Source organism: Thamnophis sirtalis, unplaced genomic scaffold, assembly GCF_051295495.1.
Source record: "Thamnophis sirtalis isolate CommonGarterSnake01/CBP01778 unplaced genomic scaffold, rThaSir2_p1.2 scaffold_5, whole genome shotgun sequence".
NCBI classification, from domain to species: Eukaryota; Metazoa; Chordata; class Lepidosauria; order Squamata; family Natricidae; genus Thamnophis; species Thamnophis sirtalis.
The window spans coordinates 115,975,620-115,997,174 of NW_028261385.1; the positions used below are offsets into that span (position 1 = coordinate 115,975,620).

At 39.0% G+C, this 21,555-nt stretch overlaps 1 protein-coding gene across 1 annotated transcript; it reads left to right on the forward strand.

Moving 5' to 3' along the window:
• The first annotated feature begins 485 nt into the window (after nucleotides 1-485).
• LOC106543706 (integral membrane protein 2B) lies at nucleotides 486-20,159 on the forward strand. Its single transcript, XM_087716687.1, has 6 exons — nucleotides 486-873; nucleotides 8,167-8,295; nucleotides 10,711-10,914; nucleotides 15,551-15,661; nucleotides 17,319-17,469; nucleotides 19,521-20,159. The coding sequence occupies exons 1-6, from the start codon at nucleotides 742-744 to the stop codon at nucleotides 19,607-19,609; spliced, it is 816 nt and encodes a 271-aa protein (XP_087572813.1). The 5' UTR covers nucleotides 486-741; the 3' UTR covers nucleotides 19,610-20,159.
• The last annotated feature ends 1,396 nt before the right edge of the window (nucleotides 20,160-21,555 follow it).

Genomic DNA, 21,555 nt, shown 5'->3' on the forward strand with positions numbered 1-21,555 from the left:
TGAACCATGGCTCACTTTAGTAGAAGCAAATATCTGTATTAAAACCCTGGAAGGGGGGTATGCGCCTGTGTATGACTCTGGGAGTAAAATGAAAGATTTCAGGTGAATGCATTTAGGAGACATTTTGTGAGGTAATGCATGGTTGCCTTATTTCCTGTAGTAGCTCAAGATTACATGTCATAGAGTATGGTCGGAACCAAGTGAGCTTTATGAGCAATTTCCGACCTAAGCCAGCGAGTTCGCACCAGTTGAATTCATCCAATTTCAGATAGCCACAATCTAGCGCCGGGCTCTAAGTTAGCATCTCAGATACAACCGGAATGAAGGCGAACCTGAGCAGTCGTGGTCATGTTTGTGCTTCGGGAAAACTTCCGCAGAAGGCTCGCGCTCTGCTGGAGCTTTTGGTTTCCTGCGCAGCAGCTCCGATTTCTGGCCCGTCGAGTCTGATTCCCACTTGCCCTGCGGCGCAGGGCTGTCTGCTCGATCCGGCCTTCGACGCTGAGTTGGCTGGCTGGCTCCCGCCCTTTCGAATCCTCCCCCTGCCTCTCGGCTTCGCTGGGTCGCTCGGGTAGGCTCGGCACCTGAGGGCGACAGAGAAGGAGGAGGAAGCCGCGCAGAACCTTCAACTACCCCGGTTCTGCCCCTGGGACTCGGCGAGAAGGAAGCGACCGGCCACCTTCGCTGCAGCTGCCTGACGCTTTGTATCCCTGCTGAAGCCTCAGCCGAGAGCTTTCTGCAGCCATGGTGAAAGTGTCGTTTAACTCGGCCTTGGCGCAGAAAGACGCATCCAAGAAGGAGGAGGAAGAAGAAGGGGGGCAGAATGAAAAAAACAGCTGCAGCAACCAAGTGCTCATCTTGTCCCCAGACACAAAGGTGAGGAGAGGAGGAGTCCGGCGCCCTGGAGTCAGCAAGTGCTCCTGCCGAGGGTCAGCAGCAGAAATAAGAACGGTTCTCCCGGGCACGGAGCAGCAGCTTATCTTGCAAGCTGCGGCCTAAAAGAGCAGTCGAGAAGGGCGGCGCCGAGTTTGGGAAGGGGAACGATGTGGTTGTCCGGGGGGTGGGGGGGAGATGGAATCGAAACAAGGAGGGACTGGGGCGGAGGGGGGGGGGGTGTTCGCTCATATATAGTGCCCAGTGAGGCTCCGGAAGTAGCTTTAAGCCGGCTGGGGCTTTGGAGGCGAGTGTATTTCTCATGGGTTTTTAATGTGCTTTAGCTCGAAGAGTTGCCTGGGAGCGCGACAGTGGGAAAGTGAAATGTTACCTCAATTTTGGGATATCAGTTTATGAATCTAAAATGGCTGACGCGTGAGAAGCCTTTAAAAATCGCGGGGCTCGCTTTATATTTACATATTTTATCTCAGTTGCACAGGACCGGGTCGGCTTTGATTTTTTTAAGTCGTTTCGTTTACTTTTGCATAACAACATCTGGGGTTTGCTTGGGTAACCTGAATAGTTGGGCCTGATTAATACTTAGTACTAATGTTAGTACTTAGGAGCTCACCGGGAACTCCAAGACTAGATTGACCCGGGATTTACAGGGGAAAAAGTATATCATATTTTGACACAGGATGCAGATGCCATTAAAAGGGCAATGGCAATTGATTTCAAAATTGCTGCAATTATTCATGAAATCTAATGTGATTCCAACCATAATTTTTGGAAAATATTTTTTAAATTTTGGATCCTTTGGATCCTATGTAACTGTGCTGAGGAAACAGAGTTCCTGTTCTGCCTTAAAGCAGGAAGCTCTCTGGGTAACCTTTTCCAGTCATGCTCCCTGAGTCCAACCAAGGAAGAAGGCAAAAGTAAACCAATAATGAAAATTGTGTGCACTTGTCTAGCTGCCAGGCATCCAAACTGACTCAGCCATGGCTTGTCTGAAGATTGTGGTTTTGGATTTCATTTCTTTTCAGTTCACCATTAGATCCAATATAACTGATCATACAACACCTGTTATATAACCCATTATCTGTATGTATGCAGTATATTGAACCATAAATTAACCAGAGGTGCTGGGTTTATACTATACAACATTCTAACCTGTAATGTTCCTTGGGACTGACCATGGAGGACAGGAGAAAGATCTGAGCTTAGACAGTGGTCTGATAAGAGAAATCTGAGTTCAAAAGAGGGGCGAAGAAAGGGTCTCAGAAAGGATTCTCCCTAGTTTTTGAAAGAGTAAAAGTAGGGGACAGGAGAAGTACTTTCAGACTTACATGATTATGTTAACTAAACTTTACAATAAATTCAGAGGTAGTATTCATTGTCTTGCTTCTTGTCTGGACTACCTTGAAAGGCTATCAACCAAAAGGGGAAATAAAATTTGTTTAAGTTATCAACGCTTAGCATGCTATATGTATGCAGTTTTTAGTTCTTTAAGTCAGTGGTCCCCAACCTTTTTATCGCCGCGGACCAGTCAGCCTTTGATAATTTTACCGTGGCCCGCTGAGCGCGCGCAGGGGTGGGGGGGGCGAAAATGGGGGAATACAAACATACTTTTAAAATCCACCTTCCCAATTCAACACCTGAATCATATCCCACCTTCCATTTTGTATGTAGATTTTAAGGAATAAACAGCTGAATTAATCAAGGTCAAAGATAAAAAGAGCAAGGGCAAAATTAAATAAGCCAGAGGATAGCAATGTAAAAAGAATACAGTATTACGCCCATTCACTCTATCTAAGCCCCCCCACCTCACAAGGTTGTCGTGGGGGAAATAGGGGGTGGGAGTATTAGGTATCTTCACTACCATATATAAAAGGAGATACTATCTTAAATAACAAAGTGGGCCCCCACCTCCAAAATATACTAAAAGAAAAAAGATTCCATGTGCTCAACTAATTTTTTTTAAAATCATCACTATATTATGGACTACAGACATATATATATATATATATATATATATATGTATATATTTATAATATATATATAATATATATATATATATATATATATATATTAGATTTTTTACAACCCCTGGTAAGCCCCAATTATGGGAGGAAGCTAACTGCTTCCATCATCTGTCCTTCGGCTCGTCACAAGAGTCCATCACGACAGAAATCCAATATTTTTACTGTTGCCTTTGTTATATTTGTGTTTTTTTATTTGTGCTGATAAATAAAAGTCTCCCTTTATTTATTTATCAGCACAAATAAATAAACATATATATATATATATATATATATATATATATATATATATATATATATATATATATATATATATATATATATATATATATATATGCATGCATGCATGCATATATACATACCGTACGTATGTACGTACGTATATATATATAATGTCCAAATAACAGGAAAAGCGCTTCAAGGACCAAAGTATATTCGTTTTTTGCAGCCTTAAGAGAACTCTCGTTTTTTGAGGCTCAGAACCAGGCATTCTCGTGGGCTGCAAAAAGGAAACGCGACCCGGGAGCGCAGCCTCCAAGAGTCCATATCGCCAATAACTACGCGTGGGGGGGAAAGGAAATGTGTTTTGTGAGGAAGAGAAAGAGCGCGCTTCACCGATGCCCGTTGGCGAAATTTTGGAAGAGAGGCAAGAGACTTCAGGCACCGAGCCCCCACCCCTGGCTGCGGCAACTGGAGCGGGCGGGAGGCAGGGAAGGGGTGGGCAAGACCGCCGCTTTTCCACCGTGCGCTGCAATAGCGGCAGCGGCGGCCTGAATCTGGCGCCAAAATCGCGCACCCCCCATCTCCCCTCAAAAGACCCCCCCGCCCTTGGCTGCCCGACGTTCTCTCTCTCTCTCTCTCCCTCTCCCGCCGTTCCTTCTCGCAAGCCAAGGCCGGGCGGGAAAAAGAAGAGAGCGGCCTCCAAGGGCTCCGCTTCCAGCGCATGGTCCGCCCCCTCCTCGCCTCGCTTCCAGGCGAGCCGACTGAGGCGAGAAAGGAGAAAGAGGCGGAGGCGTTCACTGAGGGGACGGCTGACTCGGGGAGGGGGCGGAGGTGGTGTAGTAGCGGGGGATTCTTCCTCCTCGGCTCACTTGCTCCTGTGCTTCCGCGCAGCTCCCCCCCTCCGGCGATGGCGCTGCATGAGTGAAGAGTCGGCCGTTGCATGGCCCCTGGCCGCTGCGCGGCCCGGTGCCAGGTACTCCACGGCCCGGCACCGGTCCGCGGACCGGGGGTTGGGGATCACTGCTTTAAGTGAACTGATTAAGTGTCGGTTTGTGAAGAAAGTATTCATTGAAACACTTGGTTGTCCTTTGTCCAGATGCTATAACTTACATCAACCTACACTATACCATCTAATCTAAAGAAAGTCGCAATAATGACCATTTGGAGTCCAAATTAGTCCAAAAACTATGGGTCAGTCTTGATGGGTAAGAGGCTAAAAATAGCATGATACTTACTCCTGGAACCTAGGAAGGATTTCTTCTATACTTTTGAAAGAGATTTGTTGTTCAGGGGACAACAGGCCAGATAGCGAGAAGAGACTTCGGGCAATAGCGATCTCTTTTCTTTGGATTTTGCCTGTCCATCGGCACACATTGGTCTATTATTGCTTCCTTTCTGGTGATGGTGTTGCTGAAAGAGCAGCAATCCAAGAATTCTTGTGAATGAAGAGACTAATCTGCTTTGCATGAATAAGACTGTGGCTTAATTTCGGTGTTCTGTGTAGGTATTTTGTATAATATCAACACAGATTTGAATGGTCAGGGGAGAAATGCAGTTGAAGGTCTATCTGTTTGTGACCAAGATCCAGGAGCCAATTTTCAAGATTTTCTCGTTGGAAAAAGAACAGGAATTTGGTTGCTGTACCATGTACATCCATGCAGTGCAAACATTCCCAGTTAGCGCTGGCAGCTGCAGTGGACTGTTCTGAGGTGGTGATACTACAAGGCTTCAGGTCCCTGCAGAAGCTGCCTTGGGCATCCAGCTTTGTGCTTGTCATAACTATGACAGTCCTAGAGCTGTCCCAGTTCTTTGTCAGAGGTTGCTCACTTGATTGCAGGTTTTTCTCATTGTAGCTCCTTGCCTGAGAGATGCTGCAAACTTCTTACATGATTCAGGTTCATTCGAGACACTGGTTTCCACTGATGTTTTTGGGAGGTTTTTTTTGTTCTTACATTGTTATATGGCATCCTTTTTAATGGTATGATTTTCATATTCAAAGAGTTTTTTTGAAAGCACATTTCTAATTGTATACTGGTTTACAGTATCTTTTAATAAAGAATAACGTAACATCCGCTGACTTTTAAGGTAAGTATAAATGTGTTGTGGGATTTTGAAAAGTCTATTAACTAATAGACTTCTACCTAAATCAGTAGTGACATTAATTTTGAAAACTTTTTTTTTGCTCACAGACATCTATCCTAGTAAGGAAGTACAGAAAGAGTCATATACCGTGTTTTTTGGAGTATAAGACGCACCAAGGTTTTGAAGAGGCTTTTTTAAAAAAAATAGGTAGATAGATAGAGGGAGAGAGAGAGAAATACAGTAGGTAGGGAGAGAGGGTAGGTTGGTAGGTAGATAGAGAAATACAGTAAGTAGGTAGGGAGAGAATAGGTAGGTAGGTAGGTATTTCCAGGTGTATTTATCCATGTGCTGGAGAAGGAAATCGCTGACAACCTGCAGCACCTAAGACTTGTTTCTGCTGGCACAGCACTTGATCAATGTAATTCTCAGTGGCACAGAAGTTCTTTCTTTCTTTCTTTCTCTTGTTCTTTCATTCTTTCGTTCTCTCATTCTCTCATTCTCTCACCTTTTATGACCTTCTGAAAAGCAAAGTCAATGTGTTACTAACTTAACAACTGCGGTGATTCACTTAACAGATGTGACAAGAAAGGCCATAAAATGGGGCAAAACTTAATTGTCTTGCTTAGCAACATAAATTTTGGTCTCAATTGTGGTTGTAAATTGAGGACTATATGTAGTTAGTCCAGGACATTCCAGAGCTGTTAGTTTAACTAGGAAGTTGAACAATGGGAGGAAAGCAATGGTATGCCAAGACATTTGCATGGATGCATCTACAATATCAGGAGCTGATCTTGAAGATGTTATTTATATCATCTGATACATTTTAAAATTCTTTCATTCTGTCTGAGATTGATCTGCATAGTATAATCCATTATTTAGAGTGGTCCCAATTTCCTACCCACATAATTTGAGTATTTCAGCCACTGTAGATACCTGAACTTTGAGGGTGTATGTCTGTAACAGGTAAGCCTTCATATAGACATATAAGTACATGTGGGATTTCATGTAAGTTGGAAACCCAGACTTATTGTTAATTGATTCTAAAAGTGACTTTGGAATTCTCTAGTCTCTTCATAAAATTGACAAGTGTGAGTGGGAGGACTGGATTCCTACTGATATTGTTGTCCTCAAAGATGAAGGACTTTATTGGTTAGTAATGATACATTAAGTTGAAATTGAAAATAAACACATGCTTGGTGTAATGTAATCATACTGAGCACTTCTGGTAATTTCTTTTGCTTACCTTCTTATGTTGACTGAAGTTTCCAGGTTGTCTTTCAGAGCAGCCTTCTATATACTGCATTATATTAATCTAAGTAAGCAGTTACCAAGGCATGGATTATTTAAGTAACATTAAGTTGCTATTCAAAGATAATTGTGAAGACTTACGGTATGTGCTTCTGTTCCACATTTATGCTTTAATATTTTGATTTCATAAGTGCTGAAAACTTTATGGTCAATTTAAGAGATAAGAGATAACTTTTTACTGTCATTTTTTTTTTTACTATGAGTACACTAGTCCACATTTTTGCATCTTGCTGTTTGAGGAAGTTGCATAACTTCTCAGAGACTCTTCCCATCCTGCTTACAATATTTTTAGACTGTTGCCTTCTGGCAGAAGATACAGAACAATTAAAACTCGGACCACACGTCTTCTGAATGGCTTTTATACCAGAGCTATAATTGCACTTAACAATGAACTAAAGGGCCACCACTGTGACTGAATCTAGATGTTCTGCTTTGGATACCACGAAGCTTCCTCCCAGAAGCTAACAAGGAAAACTGGTTGTCAAGGATGTATAGTGTCTCAGACAATCCCGTGGACTCTGTTCAAGCATTGCTTATGTGCTATCTTCGGGATAGAACAAAGTGAACTACCAATGAATTTTTCTGTCATCCTCACCACTCTGCACCACCTTCCTGTCTGAAGCAGTAATACTTTCAAACCAGAAAGTAATGCAATATGACAGGATGTTCTTGATCATCCCTCTATAGAAAGTGGAAAGGACAGAGGAAGGAAAATAAACTTTTCTCATGCAATGTAGAAAATGCTCTGCTGTCTGTGTCTCACTTTTGAGCGACCAAGCTAGCCTACTCAGTAACTGCACACCCAGAAACTTGATGCTGCTAACCACCTTCACAGGTGAATCATTAATATGTAGAGGTGTGTGGCTGTGCCTGTCTTTTCTAAAATCGATAATGATCTCTCTAGTTTCTTTTATGTTTAAAATGAGGCTGTTTTTGTTATACCAGTTCACTAAACCCTCTACCTCCTTGCGGTAAGCAACCTTGTTGTCATCTTGAATAAGGCCCACTACTGTTCTATCGTCCGCGTACTTCACAATATGGTTGGTGGTAAACCAAGCACAATAGTCATGGGTCAAACAGGATGAACAACTGCAGACTTGGGACACAGCCAAGAGGAAAACTTGTGCTCAAGAAAATGTTAGAAATATTAGTCCCAACTAGCACATATTTATCAGTAAGAATATCAAGAATCCAATTGTACGAAGGAGTATTAAAGCCTAAAATTCCCAGTTTGTCTACTAGATGCTGAGGGATGGTTACATTAAATGCCGAACTGAAATCAACAAACAGCATTTGCACATGAGTGCTTTCTGTTTAATAATTTATTTTTTATTTTTTATTTATTGAATAAATTTCTGTTTAATAATTAAAAACTGTCTGGAAAAAATAATTAGATTTGTGGCCTTGGTAGAAATAAGAAACCTCTTTTTGCTGATAGAATAGCTTCTGTATTAGAATTCCACCCCCACTCCAGAAGGGAGTTCAGGGATACTGTGGAAGATTTGGTGGTAGTTCAAGGTGGAAAAGAAGATAAGAAAGGAAGCATGTTCACATAGCATGGACACAAGTGGTGATTACATTATACCTACATGATGTAGCTGGATATACCTCACTATTGATTACTTTTTTGTGTGTGACTTTCTAGGATCCAGCAGAAGTGGTGCCTCTTGGTCAAAGAAGAGCTTGGTGCTGGTGTATGTGTTTTGGATTAGCTTTTATGCTTGCTGTTGTAATCCTTGGCGGTGCCTATCTGTACAAGTATTTTCAAATTCAGGTAAGATGAAAATACATATAGGATCGAGCTTTGAATGTTTTTGTTGTTAACTTACTAGGAATTGTTCAACTTGGCTTATCAGCTTAAGTATTAATATAAAATTCATTTTTAATATTTTTAAACTTGAGAAAATTAACTCCAATACAACATAAACTCTATAAATACATTTGGATATAAGCTTAATATTGGGAAATATTTGCCAGTGTTCCTATTGTGAAAATAAAGTTTTTTGGGATACCTCTAGATCAGTGAGAGCTAACATTTTTCTCCTCACGTGCCGAAATTGTGCATGTGTGTGCTATTGCACACATGGCCACTCACAATGCTATGCATCTGTGCCCCTGTGCATGCATGCGCAACACTCCCAACCGCATGCGTGTGTGACCCCCAGCACGGCCTACTCGGCCTTCTGCACCATGGCAGGGTGGTGGTGTCGCCTTTCCCACGCACTGGAGGCTTTTCTCAAGGCTCCGAGAGGGCGAAAATGAATTCCTGGAGGAATTCCAGAATTTGTGGAATCGAGGGTCCCATGGATTCTACGTTTGCTGTCTGGCACCACTTACTGAATGTGTTCCACGTGGCGTTGTATATTTTTGTACTGGACGGGCTCCTAGATGGCTCAATAGTCCCTATCACTATGGAGGAGAAATTAGCTTTCCTCAGGAGGTCCCTCTCAAGCATCAGCCTGTCAACTGGAGCCATTGTGGCTCCGGATGGACCAGAACCCCCTGGTGCAGAGAGATCCTCTCCTGGGGAATTCTTCAGGGTTGGTTATAGACAGAATCACTAAATCTGTGAACCAAGGCCTTCGAGGCCAGTGTTGAGCTACCAGAATGACCTTTGCCCCCTCCAACACTATCTTCTTCAACACCCCTGGGATTAGAGGAAGGCAAGGAAACGCATAGAGCAATACCTGTGGCTGCTGGTTGCGTATGGCTGTCTTTTCACGAGGTTTGCCCTACCAGCTGAAAATGGCCACTGCGTCACTTTATGGCCATCTGAAGCGAATGGCCGATGGTGCAGTTGCCGTTGCTCCTCAAGCCTCAGCCTCACAGCAGAACAGATGTTGCGCCGTTGCTAGTCACACTGGCCACATGCACCCCAGCTCCGTGAAGGGGGAAAATGTCACGGTATGTCTCATGACCACGATGTGGTGAATTTGACACTCGTCTTGAGTATTCAGTCCAAACAGCCTGGTGGCATCATCTAATATCCTTATGGAATTAATCTAATTTTCTAGGTACACAGCATATAGTCAAACTAATACTGTGGGCTTGTTTGTATAACACATTGGGCTAATATAGTGTTTGTTTCTTCGTGTTTTTATACACAGTCTAGACTAAAGCTAAAATAAGTTGTGATTCATTTTGCTCATAATTTGCTTGTGCATTAGTAATAGAAAGGCAATATGCATACTGTATGTATGACTTGAGAATGTTGGTTGGTTAAATTAAGCTATCCATGCTATCTTAATCTCATTCTATTGGCCATGAATCATTGCTAGTGGTTGACCTGAACTTCAGAATATAATTTCTATGTCTACCAAGGCAACCAGAATTTCCAGCTGCTGCTATCTAGAATTTCAAATAACAACTGGTCATTCTCTGGTCAATTTTAGATTGTCAGATACAAAATAGTCTGACTCAGAGACCTGGGTGATTTCTGAAGGGGCTTGGTAGTTTTTACCTTGTTTACCAGCAGATGTTCTGGATAGTTGATATTATCATTCCTAACTACCTTTTTCCTTTAAAAATCCCACAAATGGCAAAAATGGGCAAGAACTGAACTGAAAACAGCAATTTTGGCTGTTTGAAGATGGCTTAATGGTAGGAAATAACTTGTCTTTCAATGGACGTCCTTTCTCATTCTTAAAAGTTGAAAAAATATAGCGAACGTTAGGCCTTTTTTGTTGGCAAATTTTGCTGATGCAATTTTAAAATCCTAGTTAACTTTTGTGGGCTACAGAATGCTCACATTTATGCTAAGCCACAATATGAATTCTCATTTTTAATTTTTATTCTTTATGTTGTCTGAACCAAAACCAAAATGGTTATGCTTATCTGAATAACACCAATGTAATCAACTGTGGTTCATTTAATAATTAAACAAATATGTATGAAATTTGTATGAACCTAACCTGAGGTTTTGTAGTAGTTATTGCTTAATGGTTAGCTAGTACAAAAAGTTGTAAGTTGAAACTACAACATCTCTTTTCAGATGATAGATAGTAATCTTCCTCTGATAATAAATTCTGCTCTGAATAAACTATAATATTATCTAATAAGCTTAAAAAGAGAGTGGCTAGTATTCTGGATTTGAAATTTAGCAGTGATGAGGTGGGGGTGGATATATGTTGCAACAAGATTCATGAACTGTACTTTATTTTGCATTATGTGTATTACCTTTGTTTTGTAGGAAAATGTTTACTTCTGTGGAATTAAGTATCTTGAGGATGGCTTAACCCTAACTGACTCCGATACAATTGCTTCAGCTCCTCGTTATCAAATAATTGAAGAGAGCATCCAGATCCTTCAGGAGGAGGATGTTGAGTTCATTAGTGTGCCAGTTCCAGAATTTGCTGACAATGATCCAGCTGATATTGTCCATGATTTTCAGAGGGTAAGGAATAACGCTCTGAATAACATTGTAATTGGAGGGAAAGGAATTTGAAGTTACGGATTGAAGTTACTGATCATTTCTGGTGTCTTGGTTATATTTGTATATATACTGGTAAGTGGACAAAGAAAGCCAAGGTAGGCCCCAGAGTGGAGAAGGTAAAAGGGCTGCATAGATTGGTTAAAAGGTTGTGGTGGTGCAGTGGTTAGAATGCAGTATTGCAGACTAATTCTGCTGACTGCTGATTGCCAGCAGTTTGATAGTTTGAGTCTCACTGGCTCAAGGTTGACTCATCTTTCCATCCTTCTGAGGCTGGTAAAATGAGGACCCAGATTGTTTGGGGCAATATGCTGACTCTTTAAATGGCTTAGAGAGGGCTGTAAAGCACTATGAAGCAGTATATAAGTCCAAGTGCTATTGCTATTAAAGCCTGCAAAGTTCTGAATTCTCTGTTATTACAAGTGAGGAAATAATTTAATGGTGCAAGAACAAGCAAAAGACTGCTTGTATCCAAGCTTCTAAAAACAATGTTCCGTTTCTGGGTTAGTGTTAGGTTGAAACATTTAATACTACTTAGAGTTTACAAAGGACACACTTTTCCACCTTTTACTTGAGATATATTACACTAAAATTTTAATATACAGTAATATTAAAAAATTAAAAATAGCTCAATCTACTAAAAACAAAACTGTAAAGACAGACTAGGAATACAAATTAAAATAGGCAAGAAAATGATCAGAGAACACCTGTCCACTCTAGATGAGTTCAAATTCAAATGGATTAAATCCCAGAGTTCAGAAGGAGCTGGCAGATGTGATCTCAGAACCACTGAACCATATCTTTCAAAGATCCTGGAGCACTGGGAAAATACCAGAAGACTGAAAAAGAGCTGACATGGTTCTCATCTTCAAAAAAAGAGAAAAAATTGATCCAGGAAACTACAGACGAATCAGCCTGACATCAATACCTGGGAAGAACCTGGAAAAGACAATCAAGCAAAAGATCTGACAACACCTAGAAGCAAGCAAAGTTATAGCCAAAAATCAACATGGGTTTGTAATAAACCTATCGTGCCGAACAAATCTTATTTCATTATTTGACAAAGTGACTAAATTAGTGGACCAGCAGAATGCTGTGGACACAGTATTTTTGAATTTCATTAAGATATTTGACAGAATAGACTACAATCTACTTTTTAGTAAGTTTGAAAAATGTAGGATAGACAGAATCACCACAAGATGGATTTGTAACTGGCTGACAAACCACACTCTGTGTAATCCTTAATGGAACTACAGTACTGGGCCTAAGTTGTAGGCAGGTGTGAAAAAATGCTGTAAACGAATGCTTTCAGAAATATAAATGATGATTGTTTATTTTTGTCAATTTCCAAAATACAAAGTGAGCGAACAAAAGAAAAATTTAAATCAAATCAATATTTGGTGTGACCACCCTTTGCCTTCAAAACAGCAGCAATTCTTTTAGGTATACTTGCACACAGTTTTTGAAGGAACTCGGCTGGTATATTGTTCCAAACATCTTGGAGAACTAACCACATCCTTCTGTCTTGGAGAGCTTTCTCACATCCTTCTGTCTCTTCATGTAATCCCAGACACACTCAATGATGTTGAGATCAGGGCTCTGTGGAGGTCATGCCATCACTTCCAGTACTTCTTGTTCTTCTTTACGCTGAAGATAGGTCTTAATGACTAGCTGTATGCTTGGGGTCGTTGTCCTGCTGCAGAATAAATTTGGGACCAATCATATGCTTCCCTGATGGTATTGCATGATGGATAAGTATCTGCCTGTATTTCTCAGCATTGAGAACACCATTAATCCTGACCAAATCTCCAACTCCATTTGCAGAAATGCAGCTCCAAATATTCAAGGAACCTCCACCATGCTTCACAGGTCCTTTACCTGCAGACACTCATTATTGTAACACTCTCCAGCCCTTTGACGAAAAAACTGCCTTCTGCTACAGCCAGATATTTCAAATTTTGACTCATCAGTCCAGAGCATCTGCTGCTATTTTTCTGCACCCCAATTCCTATGTTTTTGTGCATACTTTAGTTGCTTGGCCTTGTTCCCATGTCGGAGGTATGGCTTTTTGGCTGCAACTTTTCCATGAAGACCACTTCTGGCCAGACTTCTCTGGACAGTAGATGGGTGTACCTGGGTCCCACTGGTTTCTGCCAGTTCTGAGCTGATGGCACTGCTAGACATCTTCTGATTTCGAAGGGTAATAAGCTTGATGTGTCTTTCATCTGCTGTGCTGAGTTTCCTTGGCTGACCACTGCATCTACGATCCTCAATGTTGCCCGTTTCTTTGTACTTCTTCAAAAGAGCTTGAACAGCACATCTTGAAACCCCAGTCTGCTTTGAAATCTTTGTCTTGGAGAGACCTTGTTGATGCAATATAACTACCTTGTGCTTTGTTGCTGTGCTCAATCTTGCCATGACATGAAACGTCTTTCAGAACCTCACCTGGTAGCAGAGTTTGGCTGTTCCCCAACCAGTCGGAAACACAGCTGTTTCCGTTTCAGTTCATGACTGGGTTTCAATCTTTGTGTGACATTGATCATTAGCACCTGTTTGTTATAATTGGTTGATCATACACCTGACTATAATACTGCACAATCCCTGACTTTGTACAAATTTACCTTTGAGAAATGATGCTGGTTTGAAGACAAAAGGTAGTAACACCAAAGATTGATTTGATTTAGATTTTTCTTTTGTTCACTTACTTTGCATTTTGAAAATTGACAAAAATAAACAATCATTATTTATATTTCTGACAGCATTCTTTGTTTACAGCATTTTTTCACGTCTGCCTAAAACGTTTGCACAGTACTGTACATGTACATGGAGGAAAGTAAGTAGGGTACCCCCCCCCCCAAGGTTCTGTCAGGCCCATGCTCTTCAATATTTTTATAGTTGATTTACATGAGGGAATAGAAAGGGAATTTATCAAATTTGCAGATGACACCAACCTGGCAGGACTAGCCAGCACCCCAGAAGATAGGCTCAAGATCCAGAAGGATCTCAATAGATTGGAACACTGGGCCCTATCTAGCAAAATAAAATTTAGTGGTGAGAAAAGTAAGGTTTTACACTTAGGCAAGAAAGACCAATTGTACAGGTGTAGAATTGGTGAAACCTAGCTTAGTAGCAGAAACTGTGAGAGGGATCTTGAAATCCTAGTAGACAACTACTCAAATATGAGCCAGTGCTGCAGCCACCAAAAAAGTCAATCCTAGGCTGCATTACAGAGAGATGGAATCAAAATCACATGAAGTGTTAGTACTGCTTTACAAAGTAAGACCATACTTGAAATGATGCATCCAGTTTTGGTTGCCACAGTATAAAAAAGATGTTGAGGCTCTGGAAAGAGGGCAAAGAAGAACAACAAAGATAATTAGAGAGCTGGAGACTAAAACATATGAAGAATGGTTGCAGGAATAAGGTATGTCTGGTGAAACAAATGACTAGGGGTGTCATGATAGCAGTGTTCCAATATTTGAGGGGCTGCCACAAAGAAGAGAGACTCAAGCTATTTTTCCAAAGCACCAGAAGGCAGGACAAGAAATAATGGATGGAAAAAATAATGCTAATGTTAACTGAATATATATTGTAGAATGAAAATGAGGCTTTTAGTTATACTAGATGAAACATTTGAGACGGTAAATATTATTTGAAGATGTAGATGTTAAAACACTTGTAACCAAACGACATGCTGCATGTGATGATGGTTTTTTTTCCTTTTTTTTTTTGGTGCTTTTTCCTTTTTTTTTTTTTTTAATCCTAGGTTATTGTGGTGTCTATTAAATATATAACAGAGAGATACGGGGTGTATGTATGGGGGGAAATGTAGTAGGGATGGATTGCTACAGGCAGGGGAATAAGAAATGATACGAAATTATAATCTATTAAATGAAACAATGAATGTATAAGAATGATAAAGGTTAAAACACCTGTAATCAAATGGCATACTGCATGGGATGATGGGCTTTGTTTTTCTTTTTTTTGTGTGTGTGTGTTTTTTTCTTTTTTTTCTCTGCCTTTCTTTTTCTATTGTTATGTGATTATGTTGTCTATGTAACAAAAATTTAAAAAAAATTCTATAATAAAAAAAAAGAAAAAGAAATAACGGATGGAAATTAATCAAGGAGAGAAGCAACCTAGAAGTAAGGAAAAAAGTCCTGATAGAATAATTTATCAGTGTAATAGTTTGTCTCCAGAAGGTGTGGGTGTTCCATGTCCATGACTATACGTTTTTAAGAAGAGACCAGACAGACCTTTGTTGTCTCCTCTAGGGTCTTGCTTGAACAGGGTGTTGGACTAGAAGATCTTCAAGGTCCCTTCCAATTGTCATTCTGTTATATACCGATCATGTATAGTTTGATTTACTGTTTTAAATGTATCTGGAACATGTGAGGTAGAATACTATTCTGGAATACTTTCCTTAAGCTAATTCTTTTTTCCCCCTCTTGTTATCAGAAAATAATCTTTTAATAACTAGAGATTGAAATAGAATAAATGATACCTAAAAGTATTTAAATGTTTGTTTTGAAAGAGCAGTATAGTACACTAAGTCATATACAGTGTTACTATTAAGAGATTCATGCATTTTTTTTATTAGAGACTTACAGCTTATCTTGACCTCAGCCTGAATAAGTGCTATGTCATTCCTCTGAATACGTCAGTTGTTATGCCACCTAAAAACTTCTTAGAACTGCTGATCAACATCAAAGTAAGATGCATTTATTTTTTTTAAAATGTATTTAGTATTTAGTAATCCTTATCTTCATTAAGCTAATTTACGTCCCAGTTGATTAGAACTGAACCGAATTTTATCCCATTATTAGTATTTATATTAACATTTTTACTACCTTACACTAAACCTATTTATAATAACTCCTCCGAACAAAACCAGACCTTTGCAATTTGTTCTTTACTTATGGTTGAACAAACATCAAACTGACAAGCTTAAAAAATTAAAATATATAAATTACATAAAAGGTGACCAAAACTATAAAAAAGGCACCAGCTGTTTCCCATGGGTTAAAGCTACAGGTAATAATTTTGCCAGTGCCATTGAGAAATTGGTCACTTTAAAGGAAATCAGTACTCTCCTTTAATGGCTGCAATTCAGTCCAGCAAAATAGTCACTAAGCAAACTACATGTGTGTGTGTGTGTGTGTGTGTGTGTGTGTGTGTGTGTGTGTGAGAGAGAGAGAGAGAGAGAGAGAGAGATTGCAAAGGTTTCTGGTTGCTGCTCAGATAAAGGCTTCTTATGCAGCAACGCCAGCCCCCGCACTCTCAATCATGCATTGTTATCAGGGGCAAAAATGTGAATAAAAGTGTGACATTTGTCAGAAAACTGTTTTTTCACTATTGTTTACTACCATAAATGTATTTGCAAACAGTTTTTAACTGGGGCCATTGCTAAATGAGGCCCTAGAGTTTGTAATTACTGGCATTATATGTTTTAATTGTCATTGTGTGAAGAGTGGACGTTTTAATAAAATATGGAATGTAGATTCAATATTTGTATTTGAAATAATAAATTTTCATTTGAATAATTGAAATAACTTTAAATTGTCACCCTGTTTGGCACATATTTGGACCAGAGGAAAAAAAGCCTTTTATGCAAAGCATGCATGATCATAAAAGAAAAAATACCCAGGGAGAGTCAAGGAAGATGGGAGAATTTTATTATAGACATGGGTGATTTGGGTGTTGACTGACTAGATGATATAAGTTACAGAGCTTCCTTTTGAGTTCTGCTCAGTTTTTGTGAGGCCTAGTAAATAATGTGAAGCTAATATTGACAGACCACAATGTGTCTTTGCATGGTGGTACAAATCTATTCTTCAGGGGTAAGATGAACCACAGGAATCACCCCAATAATTTATCTTGCTTGAGCCCCTAAGCATTGTAGTTTTGCATGGGACCTGAGCTCAGCCCTGTGTGTGCTATTTTAAGAAACAGCTTAGAAAGAGTACAAGTTGGACATCTTTTTACACACTTGAGTACCATACAGCAGCAGCATACTCAAAATGTTGACCTTGAATAGCTTAATGGTATACCATCTGGATTTTAAAAATCAGTCGGCATCCTGGAAGTATTTTTTAAAAGACAAACTTCTCTGGCAAAGAAAAATTTAATGACTTGTGTAGGAGACTATTGGTTCTCAGTCCATGATTTATGCTATGATTCCTTGAAAAAGAAGGAAGTAGGCTTCTTGCTTTCTGTTTCTTAAAATCCATATTCTTCAGAAGCATAATTATGGATATAAGTTAATAAATACAAATTCACATAAATTAATAATGAAGAAGTTAAATGAAAATGAATGCAACAGATTTAATATTTTTTTAACTCTTCCATAATTCTATTAATTCATGTAGGCTGGAACATATTTGCCACAGTCATACTTGATTCATGAGCAGATGATAGTCACTGATCGCATTGAAAATGTGGATCAACTAGGTTTTTTCATTTATCGCCTTTGTCGTGATAAAGAGACTTACAAATTGCAGCGCAAGGAAGCACTGAAAGGTATGGTATAAACAGATTAGATAATAAAAATAGCCATAATTAATGCTTTGTTTCCACATGAAACTGCAAAACTAACATTTCAATCTGAATAAAATCTGGTACATGCAGTCCTCTCTTACCAATGCTAATTGGAATCAGGAACACCATCACTAAGTGATATGGTCATAAGGCATGACATTGTGTGACCATGCTGATTTATGACAACAGTTGCCAGAATTCGGCGAATCCTGTGTGTTTGCAGCATCCTGCATTTATCATTTGTAACCTCTTGCTGGTTTTCCGATTGACATCATGTTGAAAGCCAGCAGAGACGGTCACAGGTGGTGATCACATGGGATGTTGCAGCATCATAATGTGAGTAGGTCACCAAATGTGATCATGTGATTCTGGGAAGGCTACGACTTGGCCATTATACATGAAAGGGTGGCTAATGTGGATTTTAAATGAGGATTTACCTATATTATAAAAATGTCCATAAAAATATCCATGACTCTTATAGCACCTAATTTTTAATGTTACAGATGTGCATATTTAATATATGCAAAGCTTTAAAACAGATTTTTTGCCTTTTAATATTTCACATCAGACTGCAATGTCAGTAAAGCATAGCTTAGCACAATGTTCTGGTTGGAAAAAAATGGTTCCTGATAAATTATGAATATATTCTCTTATAAGAAGAAATGATGATATACCTGTGGCTAAATTATTTGGTGTAATGGTTTGTTAATTTTAATAATATTACTTTCATATGTATATTAAAACATTATTGTACATTTCCCCCGCAAATGTTTGGCAAACCTAAAGTTATGTACTACTACCATTCACTTTGATAAATTAAGCATGTGGTTAATTTACCAATATTAATGATATTTAAAAGTATTTCATTGGAAGTTTGAACATGTCCAATATATTTAGATATAATACCTTATTTTACAGTATTTCTTAGGACAGTATAGTGAAGAAACTTGAAATTAAAACTGAAGATTTGACTGCTTATTTAAATTATTTAAATCAAATTATTTATTTGTTTGATCTCTCTCTCTCTCTCTCTCTCTCTCTCTCTCTCTGTCCCTCCGTCCCTCTCTTTCTGAGACAAAGAGAGTTTAAAGGATGTGCTATGCAACTTCAAAGCAGAGTCCACAGTGCTCCATGAGGCTTATTCTCAATTAGACAGATATAAGTTCATATATCTTTTGTCCACTCATAGAATCCAGTTAATCTATTCAGTGAATGGAAACTGATAGAACCTCTTCATAATACAAACTTAAACTTAATAACTTTCTACAAATTTCAATACACACTTAAAATAAGAAACCAGTGAAGATAACAGATGGAAAACTTTGGATATACTTCCTGTTGAGAATAGTGCTTTTTAAAAAAAAAGAAAACCCATAATACTCTTGTCTACGCTCACCTGTCTTCCCATTGTTAATAATAGGAGATGCTGTGTACATGTGGACTGTGTACATGTGGACTGTGGTCAAGGTACTGCGGTGCCGGCTGAGTACAGCTATGTTTGTGGGAGGGAGTGCTGTAGTGTGAGCACATACTACAGAGCGAAAGATTCCTGGGATCTCATAGTGGAGCTCCTTGAGAGAAGTGACTTACAACCTTCTCTGCTGACTTCTCCATGGACTTTGCATGATGGCAGGAAAGGTTGCAAATGATGGTCATATCATTGCAGGACACCTCAACTGTCGTGTCAACTGATTGCCAAATACTATGGAGTATCATGATGACCAAATGTTTAAGGACTGGTTGTAAATACCAATTATTCAACTCCATTACAACTTCAAATGGTCACTGAATGAGTGATCATCAAATGAGGATTACCTGAACTCCCACATGGCCTGTCATTTCAGTACAGAATAATGTCACAGTTTCTTTGCACAGTTTTCTTTTTGGTATAATTTAGACCTTGAATGGGAGAGCAGCTCTGCATACTTTACAAAATATACATTGTGGTTTTTAAATGCATACTTTTCCATACAAGACAATGTATACATTTTTTTAAAAAATAACTCAATATTTTGTTCATTCTCCCATAATAGGCATTCACAAGCGTGAAGCAGGTAATTGCCGGATAATTCGACATTTTGAGAACAGATTTGTGATGGAAACGCTTATTTGCGAAGAATAATGAGGAATGCTACTGTAACAGAAAATTAAAAAGATATTTCCATTTATCATTTCTATTATGTGCAGTGATTTCTTTTTATAATCATTTATTAAAGAATAGACAAGGTTGTACAGCTGAATCTAATTACTTAATCTCATGAAACATCTTTGTCATATTTTGAAGTATAATGTTATTTTTGATGTTGGAATAGAAGAAGCTGTATATTGTTAATGTATTTCACATAATAAATCCTGAACTATCAGGAGGTAAACTCTGCATCCAATATTACCAAAAATTTATATAAAATAATTCTAGTTAAAAGTTAAAAAATGTATAGATCAGTTGCAACTTTTGAGGTGTATTAGTACTATTATTGATTAACGCTCATTAAGAAACATTTTATAATAAAGCTGGAATTTGCTGTGTTTCCAGTGACATTTAAATTCACTTCGAATTGGCTGTGCTAATATAGGTGTCTATTGTACAAACTTTAGCAGTAATTTCATGTTACTGACCTGTATATAAGCTATATGTATGCAAAAGAAAATAAATACAAATCTCTTTGTGTAAATATTTTTGCTAAGTTCTTTTATATGAACTGTGTCTAAGAATTGTATTTTAGAAATTACTGGTTACATTTTTATAATTACTAGGTTACTAAATCTTGGAATTATTTAGTTTTATTTGTAATGGTTTAGAGTAGAACTGAAACACTTTTTAAAAAAGTAAATGTTAAAGTATTGGGTTTTTTTAAAATTAGGGATTTATCATCCAGTTCTGTATTTAAGAAGCAAAGAATTGATTTTTCTTGAAATCCCTTCGTTGGCAATCTCTGCAAGGTGGAGGAAACAAGTCAGGCACAGGAGCAGTGTAGAGGTAGCTTTCCTTCCGCCCACTCCAAAGAGAGAAGAGATTGGAGAGGAAGAGATTACAAGAGAGGAAGCAAGTGCATACAGGGAATACATTTGAATAGCGTCCTTGCAGCTGCCAATGACAGTGCATTGCTTTAGTTGTATATTACTCAGTGTGCATGCTTATTCTCTTGCAATCCCTAATTTCTTCACTCTGCAGCTGGAAAAAAAAGTAGGAACAGAAAAATATGTATTGATTGTAATGGTGATCATGTGACAAAGGAATGGGGTAAAGGTAAATATGGGGATTGGTTATAAAATTATTTTTTCAACACCATAATTTTGGAGATCCCAGACAAGGCACTCAATAAGTGAAGACTATCTGTATTGGCATAGATTTCATGGGAAAAGTATTCTGAAGTGTTGCCTTATACAGCCCACACTTGGGCATGTGTGTGAAATCAATAACTAATGAATCCATAAGGTAATGTCCCTTGGGCTGACTTCCTGGCAGAAGCTTAAGCCTAGGTCCTTGTCTTGGATTAACTTGAACACATGTGCTACATCTCTCAGTTGCATGGGCACATAGCGAGTGAAGGTGAAGGCCCATGTGAATTGCTGAGTGAGAGTCTTTTACTACTGGCCAGGCTAAATTTCTTCCATCTGGGAGTATATACCATTCTCCCTGCTTATGTCCCTTCAAATCTACAGTTGCCTGGAGTTCCTCTGCTTTAGAATATCAAATCTGGGGCTCAGTCCCCTTCACATTTCCAGTGCTGCATAAGCTGTCATGTCAGGGTGGCTCTGATCATCTCGGGTTGCTGACAGCTTTGCTTTTCTGTTAGCTGCTCTTCCCTTTTCTGCCGGATCTGAGCATCCAGCTTGGAGATTGTGCAGATCCCCCATATGGGATCTTTAATTCCCCCGGACAAGCACATTAGTTGCTCTTTGTTTCTAATACTCCACGAATTGTATGACTAGTAAATATATAGTAATTGGCTGCCCACAAGTCAATTTATTAGCTTCCTTGATCAGAAGAACAGTTGCGGCCAGGATTTTAAGGCAATGTGGCCATCCTTTTGCTACTTCATTGTTGTTTTGACAAATAAGATGTGT

Bases quoted from the DNA above. Each gene is read 5' to 3' on its own strand.
- LOC106543706 (XM_087716687.1), top strand. From the start codon at position 742: ATGGTGAAAGTGTCGTTTAACTCGGCCTTGGCGCAGAAAGACGCATCC. The intron at 10,915-15,550 runs GTAAGGAATAAC...TTTTTTTATTAG, and splicing joins TTGTCCATGATTTTCAGAGG to AGACTTACAGCTTATCTTGA. The intron at 15,662-17,318 runs GTAAGATGCATT...TAATTCATGTAG, and splicing joins AACTGCTGATCAACATCAAA to GCTGGAACATATTTGCCACA.